Genomic DNA, 22,435 nt, shown 5'->3' with positions numbered 1-22,435 from the left:
CTGCAAAAAGCACCTGGGTTGGTGGAGACTGTGAGTCACCTGGCCGCCGCAGGCAGGCTGGGAAGTGTCTAGGGGTTCATGAAGAGAGATTTTGATGAGCAACTAGTAGCTTGCGAGGGTGTGGGCGTTCACTCCTTTGCATGGAGTGGTCAGCAGCCTTCTTTATGGGACTTTTGAGTAGAGACATCAGGGAATAAGGCGAGTAGCTCTGCTGTTACCTGGGGAAGGAATCCTTTGCAGTTCAACAAGTTGAAAGCTTATAGTCACTTGCCTCTGCTCTCACATTTATTCTTTGCCTTTCCCTGCAGAGTCTGTTTCCCAGGCCCCCTTGCTCACTGTCTTCCTGTTTGGCCAGAGGGAGGTGGTGATGGGTTTAGAAGGTGAGAGGAAGAGGGAGGCTAGAGCATTTATTCCCAGCTTCAGGAGGCATGTCTAGTAGTGCTGTGCTTCCTCTGTGGTCCATGGATGTCCCATGTGGCCCCCTGGGTCAGGCCATGGTGTTCTTGTTTCCCTGCCCTCCTGGTGCCTCTGCCACAGTCCAGCTGTTGCCTGATGGGTCTGTATGTATGCCTGGAATTGCTGGATTGTACAGTAACTCTGTGTTGACCTTTTTGAGGAACCACCAAACTGTTGTCAACAGGTGACTGTACCATTTTACATTGGTAGTTTTTTTTTTTTTTGAGTAGAGATGGAATTGCCTTTATTTCTCTGCAACTGAAATTAACTCTGCTATTAAATCCCCTTTCATGTAGTTCTTATACTCTTTATACTACCTCTTCCTTCTGTTCCTCTGGCTTCAGGGATGGATTGGCTTTCTGGCATCAGTAGTCTTTAGGTGGCCTCATTATCTCCTATTTGGCTTTGTAGCCCTGCCAGAGTCTTTGTAACAGATGCCCTGTGTTAAATTCCTTCAGTGGACTACCTGGTGTGGTTTCTGTTCATGGCTGGGCAGGTGTCAGATGGAGCATGCCTGGCGTGTCAGAGGAGCATCAAGGGGATGGGTGAGGCTGTAGCAGGGTGAGTAAGGTGGAGAGTGGAACAGGATGGAAGCCCAGAGACGGGAGAGGAGCCAAGCCATGGATGGGCAGTGAGTGGCAGTTCATCCTCCTTGTCTTGCCTTGTTCTTCTGATCTCCACCTACCTCCACCAAGCTAATTGGCCCTTGTTCTGCGGAGTCAGTAGGGATGTTTAGTTTTTATTTTTTAAAAAGATTTTATTTATTCATGAGAGACAGAGAAACAGAGAGAGAGAGAGAGAGAGAAAAGAAGAGAGGGAGGGACATAGACAGAGGGAGAAACAGGCTCCATGCAGGGAGCCCGATGTGGGATTCGATCCTGGACTCCAGGATCACACCCTGGGCTGAAGGCGGTGCTAAACCACTGATCAGTCACCTGGGCTGCCCGATGTTTAGTTTTTAGATTTAAATAGACTGGAGTCTTCAAAAGTAATTCAATATCTCAGATTATTGTGCATTTATTTGTTCTTTAAAAAAATGTATCTAGTTCTGAATTATAAACTTTAAAAATGGTAAATTTTATATTCAGTGAATTTTACCACAATTAAAAAATAAACCTGGAAGTGGCTATGTTAACCTTTAATTGGGAAATTTAGTTTTTTTCTAACTGAAAGGGAATTAATAGTGGACTTAATTTCAGTGGCAGAGAAATAAAGACAATCTCATCTCAAAAACAAACAAAAGATACATCAATGTAAAATGGTGTAACCACCATTGACAATAGTTTGGTGGTTCCTCAAAAAGGTAAACCTAGAATTACTGTATGATCCAGCAATTCTACTCCTAAATACAGACTTAAAAGAATTGCAAGCAGGGACTCAAACACACTTATACATGAATGTACCTAGAAGCATTATTCTAAGAACCAAATGATAGAAAAACCCAAATGTCTTTTGGCAGATGAATGGATGAATAAAAAGGTGGTATATATGCATAGTAGGGTATTATTCAGTCATAGAAAGAAATTAAATACTGAGAAATACTAGAACGTGGATGTGCCTTGAAAACATTCTGATAGGTGAAAGTAGCCAGACATGAAAGGTCCCATAGTGTATGATTCTACTGATACAAACTATCTAGAATTGTCAGAATCACAGAGACAGAAAGGAGACTAGAGAGCCCTAGGGGCTGGGAGGAGGGGAGAATGAGGGAGTTATCATTTCCTGGGTATGGAGTTTCTGTTTGGGATGATGGAAGAGTTCTGGAAATGGATAGTGTGATGGTCGCACAACACCATGAATGTACTTAATTCCCCTGGATTATGCACTTAAAAATGGTTAAAGTGCTAAATTTTATTATGTATATTTTACCACAATTTTTAGAAAGCAAAAAAAAAAAAAAAGTATCACGTTTACAGACTTTTAAGAAGTCTTTACTATGTGATGTTTAAACCACACTTCCTGAGTTCTAGTTTCGGGAGGCAGTCCTGTGGCTGGTTGGGAGATGGCTGAGTGACAAAGCTGTGGCCTCTAGTCAGGAACTCTGCTTTGCTGATCTTTTTGTGTCTTGTAGTCAGGCTCCTCCAGATTTGGATGTGACTGGGGTTTGAGGGGCCCTTGGGGTTACCTAAGCCTGAGGCTGGTTTAGAAGGGAGCACTTGGTTGCCTTCTGTTCCTGGAATCCTTGATGGCATGTATGGATGATTCTGTTAGTTTTTCCCATTTCTTCTTTGGCTTAACAGAACCTTGATTTTGCTCGGGGCCATGGGATATCCCCTGGGTGATGGATCATGAGTGATTCAGCCAGTCTTGACATTATAGATCTCTGTTCCTCTTGGTTTTCTGAGATTACTTATCCTTTCTTAAAAAAGGGGTGATAGAGCTGGCTTTATCTTGTCCTCTTTCTTTCTGCTCCGATTGTCGATGGGATACCCAGGGTGGTGGCAGTTCTCTGTGACAGTGAGGTGAAGGTCAAGAGGTCGGAAATTCTGCCCATGACAGAGCCTTTGAATCAGCTGTCTACCTCCAGACTAAATCTGTGAGAAAATTAAGCCTTTGTTTATTAAGAGCCTAGTTCCTTGTAGTTGGTTTTCTGTTTCTCATTGAGCCATGGTATTTAAAAATTTTTTTTATTTTTTATTTTTGAGGGATGCATTTGTCACTTGTATGCACGTAGGCCCTGCTTAGTGCCTGGAGGGTTGCCCCTCCTCTGTAAATGATTATCAGATGACTGAAGAATACCCTCTCTCATTGCATCAGGCTTTTGGTTGTAGGTGACAGCAAGCCACTTAGACAACTTCAGCAAAAAAGGGCATTACTACCTCAAGGAACTAAGAAGACTGGAAGGAGAACTGGGTTTAGGGGCTCAGCATCCCCCACATCTGTCTCTGCCTCTCAGCCCTGCTTCTGTCTGGGTAGGTGTCTTTCCCAGGTGGGCATACTCTACATGAAAGGAAGGGAAGGTGGTTCCAGATTTACATGATTATTAGAGCACCTACTTCTAAAACAGTGGATGGCAAACTTCTTCCTTAAGGGATGAGATAGTAGGTATTTTGGACTCTGTGGGCCTTAGATGTCTGTAGCAACTTCCCAGCTATGACTGTGTAGCTGGAAAGCAGCCACAGACACTATGTCTACAAATGGGCATGACTGTTCCAATAAAACTTCACTTACAAAGACAAGTAGTAGGCCAGGTTTAGCCTTTAGACCATTGTTTCCTGTCTTCAGTTCTCTAAGGAGACAAGGTCTCTCCTCTGGTGGTTCAGGTAGAAGTTGTGAGGAGAACATTGTGGTCCAGGTCCCAGCACCAAAAAACTCAGCAATTGAGAGGCATAACATTTTCATGCAATATTTTTAAAAAGTCAAAATTAATACAAAAAAAATCACGGTGCTCAAAATAACAAACCAGGGCAGGAGAAGGGTGGGTTGAATGAGGCCAGTTGTGGCACACATTCTGCTTGGCCGAGTGATTGTCCAGTCTGGGTTATTTGTCCAGCACTGTGGGAGGAGAGGTGCATAGTGCTGAAGGCAACTTCACAGGGAACCAGGTGGGGTGCTGTTCTCCTAGGAAAGGGGGATGCAGCTACTGGGGGTAAAGGGGAGGGGTGCTTTTTGCTTTCTGTGCTGCCTTGGCATGAAGCACTTTACACATATGCTTTATTTTCTCATTTTTTCTCCCCTCATCATAAATTAAAGGTAGGTACTGCGATCCCCATTTTACAGATGAGGAAAACGAAGGACAAAAAGAGTTGCCCAAGGTCATACAGTGCCTGAATTAGAATTTGTGTCCGGGTTTTTGTCCTCCAGAATATCTCAGCATCTCTTACAGTCTAGGCCTGCAAGAAAATTTACCAGTGGACCTGTAATGTTAGAGTCCCCCTCTGTTGACAAGTGTCCCTGGAGGTGGCTTGCCTCAACTGCCTCTCCGAGGCTTTTGTTCTTGTGGGCAAATGGTGTTCAGTTGTTCGGAGAACCAGAAACCCTCACCCACTTTTGGAGTTACCCCCTAGTTTCAGAGCAATAAGAGATCAGTATATAGCCCCAAATTAAATTACGGACACTGCAGGCGTTAAGTGGCAGGTGAGCTGCACTTGAAATAGACCACATTAATGCTGGCAGTGGAAGTGGAGCCCTGCTGGGATAATTCTTATCATCGTTGGCATCGCTTTGGTAGGCTTTAGATGGATTCTGTAGCACTAAGCAATTTGCAAAATTGAAAGGTGAAAACACACGTTAAGTGTTTCGTGTGCATTCAAGGTCAGAGGGAGGTCACGGCAGTTCTCCAGAAAGACCAGATGCAGGTGAGAGTCACCTGATTTGAATCATGATAGAGATCCAGATGGTTGTTTGGCATGTTTCAAAACAAGTTCTTGGCCTGCTGGCCCAGGGTATTGCTCTCACCGTTCCCCCGTCCTGGTTTCTGAGAGAAGCCTTGAGTGGAAAAAAGGCCGTTACACATTTGTGTGGTCTGGACTGATCTCATGGGTTCGGGAAGGGGATTTGTGCGTGGCATTTAGGGGTTGAAACAGAACGTAGTTCTAAATGAGCCGCACTGTTGGTTTCCCCAGTCATTCCTGAGATATTTATTCAAACTGATTCAGAGGTTGGCTTCATCCACAGATATGCATACATGTGCATTTATTTGCCATTATCAGGAAAAGGAGAAGAGGAAATGATGCAGTCGCTCTCGTTTGAGAAGGTAGTCACTAAGCAGATGGTGGTTGGTCATCATGGTCTGACCAGCGTGCTCAGCCTCTACTTCCCTTTTCTCCAGTCACCCTAGTATCTCTGGATGATTCTATACTTTGGGGCTTACTTTATGGGAGAGGAATCCGAAGCGTGGCATGGCTGAGTGAGCTGCCAGGGTCATTCTGTTGATGGATCTCTTCCCAGTCGCCCAGCCTGCTAGACTGGAAGCTTTGTTAGGGATGAACCCTTGTTGTGGCCTGTTCATCCAACAGCTGTGGCCGGTCCGTGGCTCCCATTATGAATGTAGTCCATGCTACCTGAGCTGAACTGAATCATTTGAGTGAACTTAAGCCAGTGTCCGGTTAATGGAGATATGTGTATTTACATTCTTTTAGAAGGAATGTTGAAAGATCTTGTTTCATTCTCAGAGGGGTCTATAAGCCTATTTAGCTCCTGGATGAGAATTCCCATCTGCCAGCAAAGACTCAGCATTTTCTCCCGTGGGATACTGAGCAGGTGTGAATACGATTATCTTGAAGAGGGTAGAGCCCTCCGTCCCCACACAAGGCTGTCAGAATTATGCTTTGCAGTCATGTAGCTCTGAGGCTTCCTTCTGCCACACCGCTTACTGACCCTTTGGCCAGGCCTTGGACCTTTGACATAGAGATGGCCTTGGTGCTTATGAGGAGTGTGGACGGCTGTCAAGGCCTCAGTGCAGTGGCTGGTACTTTGCTGGTGCTCTGCACACAGGAGCAGCCCTTGCTGGTGTTACTGGTTATTATTGACAGCATGGAAAAGGCTTGATGAGCTTATGTGACGAAAGTTGATCACAACATGAGGTATATACTAGAGTGAAAATTATGAATAAATCTGTGTGCATGTGGATGAAAAAGGTGGGATGTGAGGAGATCCAGTAACTACTTTGTGGATAAAAACAAACTTTCCTAGCTTTCCATTAAAGCCTTAAATCTGTTCCTATTCTCAGACATATGGAAATCTTCTCTAAGGAACTTGAAATGAGGACAGTTATGGACAACGATATTCAAAGCAGTATGTAGGGAAAATGGGCAATATATCATGTTCCCAGAAGTAGAGAAATACTTAAATATGTTTGGCTGGGAAGTCATCAAAAATCATGTTTTCAAAGATCTTTAAATGTGACAGGAAAACGTTCATGATCTAGACAAGTAAAGAAACAAACCCAGGTGCATAATTATACTCTATGGTATCTTCCTTTTCTGTACTAAGGAAAGAACTCAAAGTCCTGAAAAATGCCTAGGGAACGTCACTGTAGAACGATGTGTGTCCCAGGCCAAGTGCTACCATGCTCATCCCTGTCTCTGCAGAGCCGGTGTTCTGGTTCTATGTGAAGGAGGTCCTCAGCAAGCACGAGCTGCCTCGCTTCTACTCCCTGCACCACATTGCCTCGGATGTGGGCCGTGGCCGGGCCTGGCTGCGCTGTGCCCTCAATGAACACTCTCTGGAGCGCTACCTGCACATGCTCCTGGCCGACCGAAGCAGGCTCAGGTACGTGGGATGGGCTTCGGGGGAGGCATAACCGTAACTGACAGGTCAGAATTGCAGAAACTGACTGCCTGGGTTTGTATCCTGGTCTCCCCGTTGGGGGCACCCAGGTTCCCCTTTTATGGTCCCAGTTTATTGGCTGTGCACAGATGATCAGAGAATAAGCAAGAGAATGAATGCTCATAAAGGACTCGCATGACACCTGCATCCAGCAAGTACTCCATAAAGGCTTATTGTTATTTAGGTGTGGGATGTGGAGAGAGTTGTCCCAGGGCACAGCCTGCTCTTCACTTGGTGGAATTTTAATTTGGGCTGCTTTCAGACTAAATTGGAGATTTAGTGCTGTTTTGTGTTTGCTTTTCCTTTGTGCTGGGTTCTTTGCAATTCCTTCTGGTTTGTTTGTTTGTTTTTGAGGCTAATCCCAAACTGACTGAAAGAAATAAGGAAGTTTTGTGCTGGGCAGAAAAGTCAATTGTTATTTAAAAAACAAAAAAACAGGGCAGTCCCCATGGCCCGGCCCAGTGGTTTAGCGCTGCCTTGGGCTGGGGGTGTGATCCTGGAGACCCGGGATCCCTTGCTTGGAGCCTGCTTCTCTCTCTCTCTCTGTCTGAATAAATAAATAAAATCTTAAAAAAAAAAAAGGAAAAAACCCAAAAAACTATTTTATGATGTTTTCTCCCCGCCCCCCCCCCCTTGATCGTAAACCTACAGTTCACTCTATCAGTATAGGTCAGTTTATGCTGCTCTAACAAACATCATAAAACCCTCAGTGGCTTGAGACAGCCAGGTTTACTTCTTCCCCCTGCTGCATGTCTGTCATGGATGAGTCGGGGTTTCCCATCCCAGGGTCCCAGGCTGACATAGGTTCCATCTTGACAAATGCTTTTGTGATTGTCAAGGTAGGAAAAGGGGCTGTGGTTGAACTGAACACTGGCTTTTGAAGCTTCTGCCCAGAGAGATACTTCACTTCCACTCACACTTCATTGGCCAGCAAATCACATGGCCATAGCCTGGCTCAGCAAGGTGAGGCATGTGCTGTCTCATAGCAATGGGGGGAGTACTGAATATGCATCAACCGTAGTACTGTCAGCCATGTTCCTCTCAGAAACATGTGACAGTGCTGACATTTTCCTGTACTCATGATGTTAACAATGACTCTATGTCAGCGGCTGTTATTTACTGTCTGAGAATGGTGGACTAGACATGTGCTTTGTCACCTGCTGGTGCAGAGGGACAGTGATCAGTCCTGCGCTGGTTCCTTGAATAGCTTCCACATTAGCAGTGTCTGGATCCTCAACAGTGAGGATTTAATTTGAGTGAATTAATTTCATTTAATTCAATAAGCTGGTATTTCATTCATGCCGTGATGCATTCCCATGGTTTTATATGCTGCCCTGTGTTCCCTGGCTTGTCTCCTCATCTGTTTGTGTGTGTGCGCTGCTCGTGGTCACCTGTCTACCAGCAATTCATTTGGTGTTCTGGATTGTGCACAAAGATTCTGACAAATACTCCTGAAGTTCTCCCACTGACATTGCCTGTAGTGCCTTGTCTGGCTGTATGCTCGGGCTGTGGGGCCACTGTGCTGACTGCACCTGTGTGATGCTTAGGTATGAGCCCAGAAGCTGTGAATGTCTGGGTGCCACCCTACCCTGAGCATTAAGCAGTTTTAGTTGAGGAGAACATACTCCTCTTTCTTAAAACGAATTTCCACGAAGCTTTTTCCAGCAGATCATTTGCAAGTAGTTCAGAGTTGTACAACTCATTATCAAGGTCGACTGTAATGATGAGCAATTAGAGTGAATCCAGCTGTTAGAATCACAGTTGAACGTAGCTGAATCTCTAGCCACTTATCTAACTAGATGTGGGAAAACCAAATTCTTTTACATGCACGGAAACTGGCCCAGATTATTAAAGAATCCCAGTGTTGGGAATTGGAGGTAGAGTGGCAGTGCCAGGTTGAACATGTAGTTTGCGCTTGCACCGACACTGCTGGGTAAGTGTATCAGAAGTGGGGCGTTCCTTTGTTCTGTCTGTTGTACTCAGTCCCTTCGGCGGTGAATACGTCCCATCTCATGCTGCACTGTAGGTCCCTCGCCGCTGACCCTGCTTTAGCCTTGTGAGCTTTGTCTCCACTAATTGAAAGTTCTCTGACCTCGTAGGGAAGTCAGGGGTTGAGGGCATTTGCTTGTAACTGCTTAGCAGGGGTCAGGTAAAGAGCTAGGGAGCTGGACTGGGGCACCTGCTTCAGAGCCCTGACTGTACTATTATTGCCAGATGAGCTTGGACAAGCCCTGGATGCCTTGCTGACCCCTCTCCTTCTGCCGGTTGAGATTTGTGGGGCCTGTTGGTCTTCCCAGCCCTTTCCAGGGCTAACTTGGACTTTCGGGTCTGCAGCCCAAGCAATTATTACATACAAACGCTCTGGTTGATGGAGCCATGGAACTCTAGTTCTGAATTTGTCTCTTGTGGTAGCCCGGTCATGGCACCTAGGGGGCCAGCTTGGATTTCCTGCCTATGTCTTAGAGACATTGCTTGACTGGATGCCACCCCTCCGTTTGTGCCCTTCTTCTTTGCTGCTTCATAAATAACCAAGTTTCCATCTCATGGCTATTTCAGTACACTCAAGCTCAGGGGATGAATGAGGAATTCATCATATGTTCAATCATTTGTTTATAACCAGAAACTTCAGCCTGGCAGAGACCTTGGATGACCAGGCACAGATTTTTAGGGAACCATGTAAGGGAGTTGTTGGGCTGATGGGTGCAGAGAACCACTGTTCAGAACTTTTTCCCTTTCTCTTTCAACTTGCAGCACTTTTTATGAAGACTGGTCTTTTGTGATGGATGAAGAAAGATCTAGCATGCTTCCTACCATGGCAGCAGGTAAGCCTGGCTCAGGCCAGGAGTGATGGGTCCTTGAAGCTTGGTGAGCAGTCGGCTGGGAATTTATAACTCCAAAGGAGGCTGTGATTTTCCTTACTCCTCCCCTACTTAATGAGTTACTTGTCACTGTCCTTTATTTAGTGGCATTGGTCATTGAGTCCATTTATCTTGAGTTGGATATCCTGGCAGGGAAAGCATAGGGTTGGGGGTTTTGGCTGTGGCCTTGAACGACCTGGGGAATTGGAGGCAGAAGACCTGGCTTTGACACCTGGCTCTACCCTTTCCTGGCTCCTGACCTGGGACAGGTCCTGTGAGCTCTGTTAACTTTACTTCCCTCCTCTGTGAGGTGGGGATCCTGTTAGCATGGGAATTGCTTTCATAGGATGGTGAGAAAATCAATTGTGGTGAAGAGTCATGTACATGATTTGTCAATATGGAAAGCCTGGATTGATGTTAGTTGACAAATTGTTAGATTGTTTATCTTTTGACTCTCATTCAAAGGGTGAGCCCAGCAGAAATGGGTAACTTGCTTCTTTCAAATCTTTCCTTACCTCTATTTTTTTTCTTTCTTGAAGGTTTATGCTAAGTCCCCAGTACTGAGAGAGAGTTACATTCGTCTTGTCCCATTGATGAGGAAAAGTCAGGCTTTGACTGTGATTTCCTGTGTAGGCCAGTGCAAGCTTTTGCCTGAAGTGATACTAGTAATGCTATTGGTGCACATTTTTGATTGTTTGCTGAACTGTTTTTAGTGGGTGATTGTCTTTAATACCCTGTGAAAGAGATATTCTCATCCCCATTTTCCAGCTAAGGAAACTGAAGCTCAGGTTGTATGTGGCTTGACCAAGGTCTCTAGAAAGTGGCAGTGGTGGGATCCAACCCAGGCTGTCTGACCTCAGAACTTACGTCTTATCAGCCTGGGGTTGATCTCTTATTTATTTTTGACCAATAGGGAGACCATTTGGAAAGACTTACCCCCTGTGATAGCTGATCTCTACTGACCCCATTTTGTGGGAGGTTTTTAAATTTGTGCTTAAAATCAGGGTGTCCCCTCTTGTGTACTATATTGTTTGCCACTCATTTATTGTGTTGGAGGTGTGACTTTCCTGTGGTAGACACTCCAGACTTTTCCCTTTTTTGGGCAGGTCTGAACTCTATCCTCTTCGCAATTAACATCGACAACAAGGATTTGAATGGGCAGAGTAAGTTTGCTCCCACTGTCTCGGACCTCTTAAAGGAGTCAACACAGAATGTGACCTCCTTGCTGAAGGAATCCACACAAGGAGTGAGCAGCCTTTTCAGGGAGATCACAGCATCCTCTGCTGTCTCCATCCTCATCAAACCTGAGCAGGACACCGACCCCCTGCCTGTCGTGTCCAAGCACGTCAGCGCTGGTGAGTGAGAAGGGGGTGGGACCTTGAACAGCAGGGTCGGGTCAGAGGATGGCTGACCATGGCCGAGGGGGACACAACTTGTGGTCTGAGAGTGCCAAGGGGAATGAAGTCTCACGCACTTGCATTTTCAGTTCATACTCATGTATATTTTTCTTCCCCCAGTTTCCTCTGAAAGGGACTGAGACCCTTGTTGAGATGTGAAGACCATAGGGTGGGAGAGCATTCGGCTCAATGACAGCAAAAAGACTGTGAGGGTGTGTTGGTCTCATGAGCTTGATCTTCACTCATTTATTCCTTCATTCCCTTCATTCATGGGTTCATTCACTGCATTCTGTGTGCTTGGCAGTGAACCAGGAAGATCTCTAGCATTTTACCTGCAGGCTCTTGGGTTGGGTAAGGATAGATACTTAATGACGAATTCTACAAGTAAGTAATGATCCTTCTGATAAATGGGATGGAAGCAAGGTATAGGGTGCTACGGAGAATGTGCACTATTGGGGAGGGTGATGTTTAAGTGGATGCCAAGGAGAAAGGGAGAGTTAGTCAGCTTTGACTCTAGGCTGTGGGGTGGGGGGGGAAAGAAAATTGATTGAATTAAGATCCATTTTGTGAGAACTTTGTAATATGCCTTGAGCCTTCTGGGACATTCAGAGTGTTGCTACAGCAAAACAGGGAATTTTGGGTTTAAGGATGTAGTCTTAATATTCTCAAATTCCTTTAAACAAGGCAGTAATCATGGTCATCTTTTTGGAATTATTAATGGTGGTGAAAACTCAGAATCTTTTGGGGTTTTGGTATATATGCTGGATTTATCTGTCTTGTCTGCTCCTTATCCAGTAGAGACCCTAGGTGAATGACATAGGAAAGAGGACTGCTGAGGGCTTTGTTTGACAAAGACACTGGAATTTGTATACCCCAAAGAGTGTCATTTTCACTGCTTTGACGTTGTCTCAGTGTTTGATATACTGGTGAAGCATCACCATGTCACACCTTGGTTTAGATGGGATGGAATTTCTAGAGTCAGTTCAAAGTGTCTCACAGCCAAGTTTGATGATTCAGATGGGTGAAGAGACTGACTTCTGTAAGTACTGGTTACAAAGGCAGCCTTAATTTCTGTTTCACTTAGTCTTTGCTGTGTAACAAACAGCTCCAAAATGCAGTGGCTTGAAAGAGCCACGATTTATTATTTTTTAATGAATCTGTGGGTTGGCAAGATGGTTCCACTGATTTCACCTGGGCTCCCTCGTAGGGCTGCACTGAACTGGTGGCTGAGCTGGAAGATCTAAGATGGTCCCACTTATGTGCCTAGAAGTAGTGCTCACTGTTAGCTGGGGCATCTGTTTTTCTACAGGTGGCCTCTCATGCTCTAATAAACTAGACTGGCTTCCTTCCCTGGGAGTTTCAGGGCAGCGTTCCAGGAGGGTGCAGCACATCCTGGTGCCTGGGCTCTAGAACTCACCGTTATCTCTGCTGCATGCTATTGGTAAAATCAACACTGAGCCAGCCCACACCCAAGGGGGTGGAGAAGTAGTTGCCACCCTCAATGCATGCAGCAGCGAAGTCTCATTACAGAGATGGATGAATGGTGGCTGCTGAACAGTTGACCACCACCCAAAATTGATATTCTTGGTCTCATTAATCAGCTAGGAGTATTTTCCAAAGTGAAACAATGAAAGTCCTTTCATCTCTCTGACTTGAAGTACTTACAAGGGACGATTGTTATGTATGCTCTATGGAGTGTTTGTTTAAATCACAAGTAGAGCCCCACATCTATTTTGCTCAGTCTCCTGTAGACAGACTTTTTTTTTCTCAAGGATTTAAAAAAGAAAATCTGAATTTATCTTATTTTTCAGGAGAATAGTAGAGGATTTTCTACAATCTAGAGGCAAAATGGCTCAATCATGGCTTTATCTTGCCTGCTGCTTCCTCATACCATATCTTCTTTTGCCAGATGCCAAATGTAAAAAGGAGCGGAAGAAGAAAAAGAAGGTGACCAACATTATCTCATTTGATGATGAGGAAGAAGAGCAGAACTCTGGTGATATTTTTAAAAAGATACCCGGGGCAGGGGAGAGCTCAGAGGAGAACTCAGACCGCTCCTCCATCAATATCATGTCTGCCTTTGAAAGCCCCTTTGGGCCAAATTCCAACGGAAGTCAGAGCAGCAGCTCATGGAAAATCGATTCTCTATCTCTGAATGGGGAGTTTGGGTACCAGAAGCTTGATGTGAAAAGCATTGATGATGAAGATGTGGATGACAACGAGGATGATGTGTATGGGAACATGTCAGGAAGGAAGTGCCTGGGCCATTCAGGGTCACCTGAGAAGTAAGTGCCACTTGAGCTTTTAATGAAGGGTGGTGCATTAATGGCTTTCTCTTTCTGCAGTATTGGGTGGAATCCAAGCACACTGTGTGTGTAAAGAGCATCATTCACTTTTCTCATCTTGATTGAAGAAGAAGGAGCATGGGCTTACTGTCCTTCTGAGAATGAACAGAAGGGAGTATATTTGAAGGTATTTACTATAAAGTTGGTGTCAAGATGGGTGCTCTGAAATTCCTGCCTTATGTATGTGTTTTTTGTTTTTGTTGCTTGGATATTCCTTGTATCTCTAACTTGCTCCTAGCACAGGAAGCTCAGGAGAGAGGCAGCGTTGTTCTAGACAAGAGTCACCCGCTGGCAGTTTCTGTGTTTATCTACAGGGTTGTGAACAGCAGGACTTTGCCTGAGCTTGCTGCCTTAATGGTGGTGTTGCAGTAGATGAGTGTTTATGGAAGAGCCTTGATGCACGAGAAGGCATCAAGCAGAAGAGCCTAGTTAAGAGTGTGGATCTTGGAATCGAGACAGCCTGGGTTCTCACTTACTAGCTGCATGGCTTAGGTTGGATGAGTTTACCTCCCAGAACCTCATCTGAAACTTGGGAGAAAAACAGCACCTGCTTTTTGGAGTGATTGCTGAGTTAATGGGATATTGCGCGGAGGCCTTTGGTCAGCTGCTGCCTCTCTGGCTGCTCTGTGAGAATTCCTGTGCTTGGTCTTACTCCAAATGCCAAGTGAACTAGCTTGCCTTTTTGCTTGGGCATGGCAGTGCCTGGTGCCATCCACCACCCCCGGCTTCAAACCCATCTGGTGAGTGAGGAACATGGAGATGCCAAGACCCTGAGGTGTGAGATGTGGGGCATGGCCTCTCTGGCCCTAGGCTTCTCAAGTCCCGTCTATTCTAATAGGAGTCTTTTTCTTTCTCATGAGATGATACCTATTTCTGATCTCTGCTCTCATCTTCATTCACATGGATACCTGTATTAGCAGCATCACTTTGTTGTTCTTCTGCGGTGGGCCGGGCCCGAGCGGGCCCTGAGCATCCCTGCTACAACACCAGGAGCTCCCCTGGGAGGCTAATGGGTGTCACCATCTTCACGGATGGAAGGATGGGATTCCTTAGAGAGTGGAGATTTGTCAGAGCAGTGGGTAGAGCAGGGATGAAGGGTCAGTTGTGCTGTGCTCACAAGCTTCTGCTGTCAGATATTTCCCACATTTCTACATAATTAGGACTATCAGTTGGTTGACAGATCAACACATCACGATTTGCTGTTGTTGCCCCTGGATATTCAGTATTTAGGTCGTTGGCTTTTGCTGTTGTTCTTGTTTTTGCTTTTTTGTTATCAGCCATTCTGAAATGAATATTTTCATGTACAAGCCTTTTTTCTACTCCTGACGGGTTGGTCAGGGTCACCTCCCTGAAACATTTGTTGCTCTTGGTCATGGGGTGAGTGCTTTCTACCTGGGAACTGCATGTTGCGACCTGCTGTGTGAGTCGATCTCCAGAGAAGCAGAACCAAGGGGAGGGGATCCCCCCTTACCTGTGAGTCCACTTGCCACAGTTACCTTTCTGTGGTTTCAGTTTCCTGTAGCCAGTCATGGTCCTGAAGCAAATACTCCTCCTCCTCATGGATCATTACAAGGTTGGTAGTGAACTGGCTTACGCCTACACTACACAGCACCTTCATCCCACTTCATCTCATTGACGCTGGCTGGCCAGGTCTAAGGACCTAGAGGGGGGTCCCACAGGACCAGCCAAGGGAGTCCCTGACTGCATGCAGGTTAGAAATCCAATGTGAGCCAGCAAGAGGTGAAAGCAAAGTTTATGGAAGGCATAGAGAGAGGGCAGGTACAGAGTGTCTGGGAGACCCAGGAAGGAAAGGAGGGAGTCTCATCCTTGTTCTGGCTCTGGGGGTTCCTGGAACCTCTCAGGCTTCCAGGAACTGGTTAGAACAAACATGAGGATCCAGGTGTTATTCCTTGGAGCCAGGAGATCTTGGTGTTGAGATGTCTAGTGCCTGTAGTGGAGAACACATCAATGAGAATATGTAGATGGTGACTTCCTCCAGTCATTCTTACCTGGTCCCTCCTCAGACGTTACCTGTTCTAATGAAGTCATTAACTCCTTGTCCCTTACAAGGAGGACAGATGCTTTATGCATCAGAAGGTAGGTGTAAAGTGGAAGTATGGGTCTAATCAAGAAAAGAAGCAAGAAAAGGAGCAGAAAGCAGATTTTTATGGAGTCCTTCAGTTTCCCTATCTCATCACCACGCAGGCAGTTTATCAGTTCCTGTCATCACAAGAAGGGTGACTGTAATACACTACGATATTTTGAGAGAGAGCGAGAAAGACCACGTTTACATAACTTTTATCGCAAATTATTATTATAATTGTTCTATTTTATTATTAGTGCCATTACTCTCTTAATGTGCCTTATTTATAAATTAAACGTTATTCCAGGTGTGTATGGATAGGAAATACATAGTGTATATATAGGGTTCAGTACCATGTGCAGTTTTAGGACTCCCCTGGGAATCTTGGAACATATCCCATGGATAATGAGGGGAACTACTGCCTGTCCATCCATATCTGTCTGTCTAGATCTATTTTAAGGAATTGGCTCATGTGACTGTGGAAGCTTGACAGGTCCCAAATCTGTAGGGTGGGTCAGCACGCTGGAGGCCCTGGGAAGAGTTGCAGTTTGAGTCCAGAGGCAGGCTGTTGGTAGAATTTCTTCTTCTCTGGGGGACCTTAGCCTTTTCCTGTTAAGACCTTACACTGATTGCATGAGGCCCAGCCAAAGTGGGGAGGGTGATCTGATCTACTCAGAGTCTAGTGACTGAAGTGTGAGTTTCACCTAAAAATACCTTCACAGAGACAACTGGGATAATGTTTGATCAGATACCCTGGTACCATGGCCTAGCTGAGTTGACAGTAGGCTACCGCAGCCTCCCCCTTTTGTTCTTCACCTGGGCCTTTCAGGAAGTGCCGTCTCCTTCTGTGTGTCCGTGGTGAGTGCGTCCCTGAGTTGATTCACTCTGTGTTTTTGGCCTCAGACACAGTCATCTCTCTTCCTACCAGACTGTGCCATTGAGGGAAGCCTGAGGGGGAGGCCAGCTTGTGAGCCAAGGTAGGTGCCTCCAGCATTGTGATGTGTAAAACACAAAACAGTGCAGGGTGACCTTTCCAGGGGTCCAGGCCCTTTGAGGCCACTGGGCCTCCTGCAGATTATGGACAGCCTCTCCCTGGCGTAAGGGGGGGATCTTGATTGAACGTTCTGCAGAGCATCTTGGGGAAGAGCAGAGGAATGATGACATGGCCTACTGAGTAATACTTGCATTTTGATCTTAAACTAACATTCACATGAAAGGTCTAGGAGCCTAGAGGGGCCTGAGCAGTTGAATAGCACAGCCAAGTTTGTGAGGGAAAGGTGGCCCATCCCGGAGAAGGGCTGTGATTGTCTCCAAAATGCCCTGTTGGCCAAAAGTTGGGTTTACATTTCTGTTTGCTTAGCAATTAAACCACTGCTTTGATGACAGAGGAAAAATCTTGTCCCTCCCACCTCAAAATTTGTATGTATTCGGTTTGCTTTTTGTTTTTTTCTTAAAAGAGGATCGTATGTTTATTACAGGAAGGGATTTTTCTGCCGTTTCATATGTGACCTCTGATACCAGTAGGGAAGTGGGGTGAAAACATAATTCAAAAAGAATTTCAAACATAGGGACAAATGTTATACCTCACTACCAATTAAGCAATTACAGAATGCCGGTAGACACCCTATTTTGCCATGATTTATAACTGGATAAAGGGAGAGCTCTGGGTTAGCGCCCTGGGGGAAGGCTTGCTCAGCATGTCCTCAGGCGCTTGGTGTGTTCAAGGCACACAGAAGGCACCAACCGAGGGATGGATGACTGGTGCACTTGGGCGTCCTCACAGATGGCCACCCCCTGTGTTGACAGCCTACTGGGAAGACAGTCTGACGCGATGTCAGGAGCCTTAGAAATGTTTATCCCACTCGATTAAGCATTCCTTCGCTGGGACTCTACCCCGAGGAGAGATATATACCAAAGTCCGCACTTAGAGAAGCAGAACATGAGCTGACCTCCGTTAACAGCCGACTATTCTGTAGCTTACACTTTAACATCCTAGCGTCTCAGGGCTCAAACATCTTTTTTTTTTTTTAATTTTTCATTTTAATTCCAATACAGTTAATATAGTATTTTATTAATTCCAGGTGTTGGCTATAGTGATTCAGCTGTTCTGTCCATGACCTGGTAGGATCTTGAACTTCTTAAATGACATTTAAGAGGGTGCCAATAGTGTGGAGACCAACTTTGGAATGAATATTGAATGAAAAAAGCAAACTATGAGTCCTGCATTAGTTTCATTACGACGTCCTAAAGAAAAGTATGTGTAGAAAGAAGCGCCAAGGGAAGAGTGTCTAAGTCAGTTTTGTTTTTGGGAGTGTGGCTTTTGGTGTATTCCCCGCCCCCCCCTCTTTTTGGCACTTTCTAGGTTTTAAAATAAGCGTTTGGTTTTTCTAATGAAAAGCAGCACCTGTTATTGAGTTAGTAAGCCAGTGATGGCACATGCTCTGAATTGGTCTCCGCCTTAGCACTCACTTCAGTGTAAATCACATTGGGGGTGGTGGCCCTTGGGCACTTTTGCTTGGGTTCTAAAACCTCACCTGATGGAGCCTGTCCTCACCTGCACTCTGGGTATGTTGCTGGGAAGTGAAGTGGCAAAATTTCCCCTTAGAATAAACAGCGGAAAATCCCACCCGCTTGGAGCCAGTGCAGTGGCCCAGAAAGGGCTGGTGGTTTTGCTGCTTTCTCCTGAGGGGCGCCCTGGAGCGCCCCTGGGTGTCTGGGAGCCCCCTTGTCACCAGCTGCTGGATCAGAGCCCCGGGAGGGCAGTTCTCTGCTGATTCTAGAGGCACAGCCCAGTTCACTCCACAGCCCCATCCCAGTATGGCTTTGGCTCCTGAGGGGCTCATTGTGGGTGTGACCTGCAGGATAAAATAATGGATTCTGCACAGTTATGTTAGGATTGTTTCCCATTTCTTGCTCAGAGCCAAATGTCCGACTAAAAGCTAGAGAGGGCTGAAAGGAAAATCTCTAAGTGGCAGGCCTCTGAAAGCAGGGACAAAGTAGCCTATAGGCCAGATCCTCCCCCAAACTGAGAATGGTGGTTACTTTTTAAAAGAGAAGGATACTTATGGGCACAAACCCTATATTTCCAGTCTGGTCCTTTACAAAAAAATTGTGTTGATCTCTGCTCTAAATCAAAAGAAAAAAAACTACCTATATCATGTCGGCAGCAGCCACAAGGCCCATTGTACTGGGGTTTGAAAGATGGGGGCTCAGACCCCTGAAGCCTCTGTTCTGTGCAGGATGCTGAACTTGAATGAGTCATGGCATCTCCTGGATCTTGTGTCCGCTTTTTCTCCCCTTCCTTCCCTCCTCCCATCCTTCCTCTAAAGAAGTTTTAGGCTCCTTTACAACTGAGTTACAGAGTGATTTTATAAACTTTAAAGTCCCCTGCAAATACAGCCTGGCATTTATTACTGTTTCCTAATTGCCCAGAGGCAAATGCTCCTGTGGGCAAATCCTTCCCCAAACAAATTCAACTGAACCAGCTGGTGTGACAAAGATGGTCCAAGTTGCTTTTGTACTTCGTGGATAAGGTGATGACATAACTGGTCATATGAGCCCGGTTAATCTTTAAGCTGACCCCTTTTCTTGGGAGGGACCCAGATGCAATTTGGTCTGATTCTGCACTTTTTCTAATGAGGGTTTGAGAACCAGTGAAGCGAAGGGACGCTAGCCCCAGGTCACGTGGCTGACATCATTTCAGAGCTTGGGACTCCATGCTTCCTCTTGCTTCAGAACTTTGCACATGCCATTCCCTCTCCTGCATTCTCCCCTCTGTCCTCTTTGCTCCCTTAACTGTGGCTCTTGCCTTCGGCTCTCACCTCTAACCTCCCTTCTTCAGGGAAACTTTCCATGGCCTTCCTGACCAGCTCTGCAAATCTGAGCTGCTGTCTTACATCTTCTTGTGGGATTGTGGGATTCATGTCCTGGTGCCCTACCAGACTGTAGGCTCCTCAAGGGCAAGATGAACACTGTTGGCTGGCTCTTTGGCCAGCACAAAATCTGTGTGAGCACAGAGCCTGGAATACAGTAGGTGCTCAGTAAACACTGGTTGGAAGAATGGATGCATGAGGTCTGGATCTGGACTGCATGGGCCTCCTATCTTTAGCCCCGTCACGGTCTGGTTGGTTCCCAAGAGGGAACTTGAGGGAGGCCCACCGATGCTTGTGGTGGTCTGAGCCCTCAGAGGCTCTTCGGTCTGTCACGCAGCTGTATTCTCTCACCTTAGGCCACTGGATGGGAACACCCACCTCTCCCAGATGCACAGCTGGGCTCCTCTGCAGGTGCTGCACGGTGATGCCGAAGTCCTCTTTCCGGTCAGCGGAGTGGGCTCCTACAGCCCTGCAGGTGGGTGTTTCCTGACTCCTCCTTCCTTCCACTCCTGTGCTTTGGCTGGAGAACCAGCAGGAGGGGCTGGGTTCTCTGTAGGCAGGAGGGAGCAAAGAGGCATGGGGCTCAGAGCGGGAGACTGGAAGGGAATAAGGGTTTGGCTTCTCTTCTTGCTGAACCGGAGTGGTTGAGTTGTTCCTAACCAGAGCGGCTGTGTTGGGCCAGAGCAGCTGACAAGTCAAGAAGGAGCCCCGAAGCCTGTTTTTTTTCCTTACTAGTGATTTTTTGGGAACTTGGTCATGTACAAACTGACCACAAATGGTGACCCTTAATTTTGCCTTTGAGGGAGAAAGTTAGAGAACACTTAGCTCTAAAGTCTCCAGCACCCTTTGCAGCAAAGCACGTGGGGGTCAGAGAACAGCTTGCTTCAGACCTGCCAGTACAGGGAGAAGATAAGTGATCCTGGCTCCTTCCATTTGGTTGAGTGTGCTCTCCTGTGGTTTGTTACTGTTTTCTTGAGCTAAAGCAGGTCCTGGGGGAATGGTGGGAGGGGGAGGAGGGGCCCCTTGTGCAGGGAGCAGCTCAGTGCAGTGCCAGGTGGCCGTCACTGCCCCACAGCACCACCGGGTGAGTGAGGCCCTAGTGCACCCCTGACCTCCCCACAGGCACCTTCTCACCCTTCCAAGGCCAGCTTTAAGAAACCATAACGGAGGCCCACCAACTGCTCAGGAAGCTGCCTACAGTCTGAACCAGATGATAGACTGTTGTTCCTTGTCGCTGGCGGGCACAGAAACCCACCCAAAGTAGCTGGCACGCAGGGGCGGGTGGGATGCCAGCTGGCAGCCGTCTGGGGTGGGGATCAGATGGCCCAGCCCCAGGAGCCGTACAGGCAGGGTGGGTTCCCCTCTGAGCAGCAGGGAACTGGGGCTGCTGAGTGTGTGTGGTGGGTGACTCAGTCCGCCAGTGGGTCTCCTCTCTGGAAGGTGCAGCCGACGGTGGTAATAGCAGCCAGCCCTCGTCCTGGAGTGAGCCCAGGACCGTAAGGTAGCCCATCTGATGAGTATATCCCTCTCCACCACAGCCCGTGAGGAAAGGCTGGTCACTGTTACCTTACCTTTCTCTCAGATTTGTAGTGAAGGCTCCCCGTATGAATGTGGGGCAAAGTGCCAGGCCCCAGCTAAGGCCTCGTGAAAGCCTGCTGTGGCACCACAGCAGTGGCGGGGCGGGGCGCCTGGTGTGGGATGTGTGTGGGCCGGGAGCTGGTGGTTGGAATGGAGGGTTCTCCTGTGTCTCCCCCATTCTGCGCCCCACACTTCCCTGTGGGGTCTGCCCTTCTCCTCTTTCCTTTGAGAGTCTTTGCCCTCTCTCACTCCCTCCCCTTTTGTCCTCAGCCAGAAGCTCTCAGCTTGCAGAGAGCAGGTGGTCCTGACACCTATCTGGGACCATATGGCGTCCACCTGATGAGCCAGTGTCCCACTCACCTTGTCTCCCTCTCCACCAAGGGGGCCTTTGTGTTGGGTTGTAATGGCTGCTGGGCTGTCAGGTGCCCTTGGTGCTCTGTTTTGTTTCAGTGGCTCCTTCTTTTTTCAGCTGGGTTCCTCTCACCCATCTGGGCCTGGGGACTGAGGGCTGAGGGCTGAGGGCTGGGGCACTGCTGCCTGCCGTTTGTGTTGGGGTTTAGTCTTAGAGAACTCCCCGATCTTCCTCCCTCTGGGCTTTCCTGCAGTGTCTCCAGGGAGAGGCTTCTGGCTGGCCTCCAGCATCCTGGTGGGAAGGCATCCCCCTGGCAGCTTTCCCAGGGTCCCACTGCTTACCTGCCAGCCTTCCTGACCCAGAGGCTTCATCTGGTCCCTTTAGTGGACCCTGAGCTCCAGCTTATCGTGATTATCCTCATCAGAGATGCTGTGGATGAGCTGGGCTGCCAACTTTTTAATTTACTCTAGTAACGAAGCTGCCAGGCGTCCTGGAAGCTTGTGACAGCCTCAGGGGCAAAGTCACTGTGGGTAGGAGTTGCATAGGAAGACAAATTATGCTCGGGCTGCAGAAGATACTAGAATCAGAACTGGGGGAATCTGCTACCTGATGGGAATGCCAGGCTGCTTCAAGTCCCTCCTGGCCTGATGCCCATTCCCTTGGGTGGCACTTGGTCCAGAGGTGCTGGGTCTGGCCTGCCTGCCAGAGAGGCCTTTCCTTGGGTGGGTCTGGGTGCACGATGTCAGCATGTGTCTCCCAGCTCCTTTTCTTTTGCTCATTTCTGACCAGTGTCCCTTCAAATTGACATCTTCCTACAAAGGAAAGTTAACTTATTCCTTCTCATCGTGACTGGGAGCTGTTTTGTGTCTTTAATGACAGCTTTGCACACAGAGGACTCTACCCTTAAGAGACCTTCTCATCATCTTTGAAAGTGTTGCTGCCTCTAGTGCCTCTAGTGCCCTTGGGGGCATTTAGAGGAAGAGGTGGGGAGGCACATGGTGAAGAAGGATGAATGTTTTCGGTAGCTAAATCTGGGGAGGGAGAGGATGGCAGAGAAGGGGGCTCTGAACACAGAAGTATTATCCTCTGATTCTTGGACAAGGAGGCCTTGTGGATTAGGGGACCGTGCTTTGGAGCTGCATTTCTGGGATCAGAGGCTCAGAGAAGGAAGATACCAGCCAGGGTCCCACAAGACCCGGAGGGAGGATTAGATACAGTCATTCC

At 47.1% G+C, this 22,435-nt stretch overlaps 1 protein-coding gene and 1 long non-coding RNA gene across 5 annotated transcripts in view; one reads left to right on the top strand and one right to left on the bottom strand.

Annotated features, from left to right (window-relative positions):
• SNX29 (sorting nexin 29) overlaps positions 1-22,435 on the top strand; it is a 535,216-nt gene that overhangs the window by 60,644 nt on the left and 452,137 nt on the right. For all 3 annotated transcript variants that reach the window (XM_041748281.1, XM_041748280.1, XM_041748282.1), the window contains exons 5-9: positions 6,489-6,669; positions 9,478-9,548; positions 10,691-10,939; positions 12,891-13,266; positions 19,638-19,756. In XM_041748281.1, the coding sequence (XP_041604215.1) occupies positions 6,489-6,669; positions 9,478-9,548; positions 10,691-10,939; positions 12,891-13,266; positions 19,638-19,756 (996 nt within the window). The remainder of the gene's footprint in view (positions 1-6,488; positions 6,670-9,477; positions 9,549-10,690; positions 10,940-12,890; positions 13,267-19,637; positions 19,757-22,435) is intronic.
• On the bottom strand, positions 13,889-21,720 carry LOC121486885. 2 transcript variants are annotated; one of them, XR_005986754.1, is made up of 3 exons: positions 21,553-21,720; positions 19,633-19,831; positions 13,889-15,274 (listed from the first exon to the last, which is right to left on the bottom strand). It is a non-coding gene; the product is annotated as an uncharacterized LOC121486885 (long non-coding RNA). The 2 variants fall into 2 exon arrangements; XR_005986755.1 differs by having other exon boundaries at positions 19,660-19,831; positions 21,553-21,717.

The sequence above is a fragment of the Vulpes lagopus genome, chromosome 3 (genome assembly GCF_018345385.1).
Source record: "Vulpes lagopus strain Blue_001 chromosome 3, ASM1834538v1, whole genome shotgun sequence".
Taxonomy (NCBI): Eukaryota; Metazoa; Chordata; class Mammalia; order Carnivora; family Canidae; genus Vulpes; species Vulpes lagopus.
Note: the sequence above shows the minus strand (reverse complement) of the source record. Positions and strands in the feature narration are given on the sequence as shown.